Raw genomic sequence first — 2,375 nt, forward strand, 5'->3', positions numbered from 1 at the left:
TGAACAGAAATAAAACAATAGAGCCTCACTCCTCATTTCAAGTAATACGCACATGTCTCTATGGGAAATAGTGGAACGTTGTTGGCTGCAGAATTCATGTAAAAGCAAAAAGCAGAAAACACTGACTTTCCTCCCAGAAGCGCCACTACACAACACAGCGACACCGTATTATATGACTGCTTACTTTTCCCCTCTATAACGCATCCAGTAAAGCTCTGCAGCCTGCACTGGAGATCAGTGTTGACTGCTGATTAGACCACTTCAACCTCTACACAGTGCTGTAGGATAAGAAGGCCTACAGGTCTAAACACACGGTATCCTCTGTAAATACAAATCAGTCTGGCTTGTTACATGCTGACTGATATGAGGAGCGTTAAAGCGCAGTGGAAGCTCAGACATAAGAATATGTGTGAATGTAAGGGTGTGAGAGGATAAAGAGAAAGAGAGAGAGAGAGAGAGACAGAGAAAGAGAGAAACCCCTCAGACCTATAATAAACCTGCACTAAAAAAGACAAATCTGAATTACCGACCACTTGGTCCTTCCCAGACAAGACAGAAGTGCGCATGCCTAGCTGGCAATCACTTAGAAATCTGAAGAGGTTACCCAAACTCTGAAGCGCTCTCTAAATACTGCCACACTTATATATTTCTATCTAAAAAAAAAAGCTGCAGATTAGATTAGAAAAAGTGAAAAATCTGACTCCTATCTTCCTGTTTTTTTCCCTCAATTGTTCCATATTTTATATCTACTCCTCCCGAGTTACTCTATGTAACTTTAAAGGGTTTCGGAAGTCACTATAATATACTCATAGAAGTCTTTATTCATGTATATTAGTGTACAAATGTAGTTACCATCCTGAGAAATCCCACTTACCCTGCTTACTACATATAACTGTCATATGTGGATACGAGAACAACGTCACCTAAATACAAAGAAACCTAATACAATAACTCTTTGTGATGGTTTCATGTTTACATGACTGTGACAGGTGCTGATATTATGTTCATTTTATAAGACTGTTTAGTGTTATTGTAACGGGTTAAATGATATTCTAAGTTGCTCGTGCTATTCCTCCCACCCAACGCTATCTGAAGTTTGGTGCCACATTAAAAAAAAAACTGAGGGGAAAACTTTCTAAGCAGCAGACGGTTTAAGGTAAAGTCTGTTATTTCTCTCTTTTTTTTCCTATGTGCCGTTCCTACAGGAGCTGCATGTATGATACGGGCTGAATATCACAGTAAACTTAGAGAGCAGGAGGTGGGGGCACTTTGGCTCCCCGGCTCTTTGTTCTTGTTTTATGGCGGCATTAAAAGCATTTACAATCTCTCACTCTATCCGCTCTCTCTCTCTCTCCCGCGCGCTATTTCCTGCTTTAATAACTTACTTTGATCCAGGCCGTCTTTGTCTTCACTCCCTTCACAAATGTCCTTACTTTCTTCGAACCCTGCGCCCGGGATGGCGGCTGGATGGAGGCTTAACTCGCGCGCTGCCGTGGACGTCGGCTCCAAGATATACGTGGTGGTCTCGTGCTGAAGCTGTCCGCCGATTTTGGGTGGGATCTCCCCTCCGAGATGGCCGAGCTGAGGCTCCAGCTTGACCTGTCCCGTCTGGCCCTGCACCGGTAAAGACTCGGAGCCGCGCGGCGCGCAGTCCAGCCATGAGCGTAGGTATCGTGTGTCCGCTGCGGGCACGTGCTGGGTTGGGATGTACGGGTGGTAGACAGTAGGGAGACCACTGGCACCGTGGTGAGGACTGAAGGGACTCCAGGAAGAAGAAAAGACCGGAGGCTTGGGCTGGAAGCTGCAGGATGGGTACGACTCAGGATGGGGATGCTCCGCATGCGCCGCTCCGCCGGGCTGCCTTCCACTGGCGGCAGCGGCGGAGCTCGAGCTGGAATACTGGACGGTGGGGAAGCGAGCCGGGCCTGAGAGTTCATCGCTGTCGTGACTTATGATGGAGTCCACGTAATAGTTGCTCAAAGTCCCAGAAATGGACATTCTCGGACATTATCTGCGAAACGCCGCGAGTTCACTAAATGGAGAAGAAGAAGAGAGACATTACGAGATTTTTCTCTCTTTCCCTCTCTCTCTCTTTCTCTCTTCTGTCCTTCGATAGTTGGCCCCCTCCCTTCCCCTCTCTCTCTCTCTCTTGCTCTCTCTCTCTCTCTCTGCACTAGCCCCCTTGCTTCCAAACAACTAGCTCACTATAGCGAAACAAAGTGTGACAGCTTTGCACTGTGCGCGGGGGTTTGTAGAGTATGTGCGCGAGGCGCAAACTGATTGGCCGGACTTTTTCTTCCAGCCTGATAAAGCGTAATGGAGCGTAAATCAATCCTGCACGCGGGCCTCTCTCTCTTTCTCTCTCCCTCTCTGTT

The 2,375-nt window shown here is 47.2% G+C and overlaps 1 protein-coding gene across 1 annotated transcript in view; it reads right to left on the reverse strand.

The window, feature by feature from the left end:
• hoxb9a (homeobox B9a) overlaps positions 1-1,998 on the reverse strand; it is a 12,125-nt gene extending 10,127 nt beyond the window's left edge. Inside the window, 1 exon segment of the mRNA XM_062438580.1 lies at positions 1,386-1,998. Coding sequence (XP_062294564.1) covers positions 1,386-1,998 — 613 coding nt within the window.
• Positions 1,999-2,375: the final 377 nt, after the last annotated feature.

Source organism: Scomber scombrus, chromosome 18 (genome assembly GCF_963691925.1).
Source record: "Scomber scombrus chromosome 18, fScoSco1.1, whole genome shotgun sequence".
Taxonomy (NCBI): Eukaryota; Metazoa; Chordata; class Actinopteri; order Scombriformes; family Scombridae; genus Scomber; species Scomber scombrus.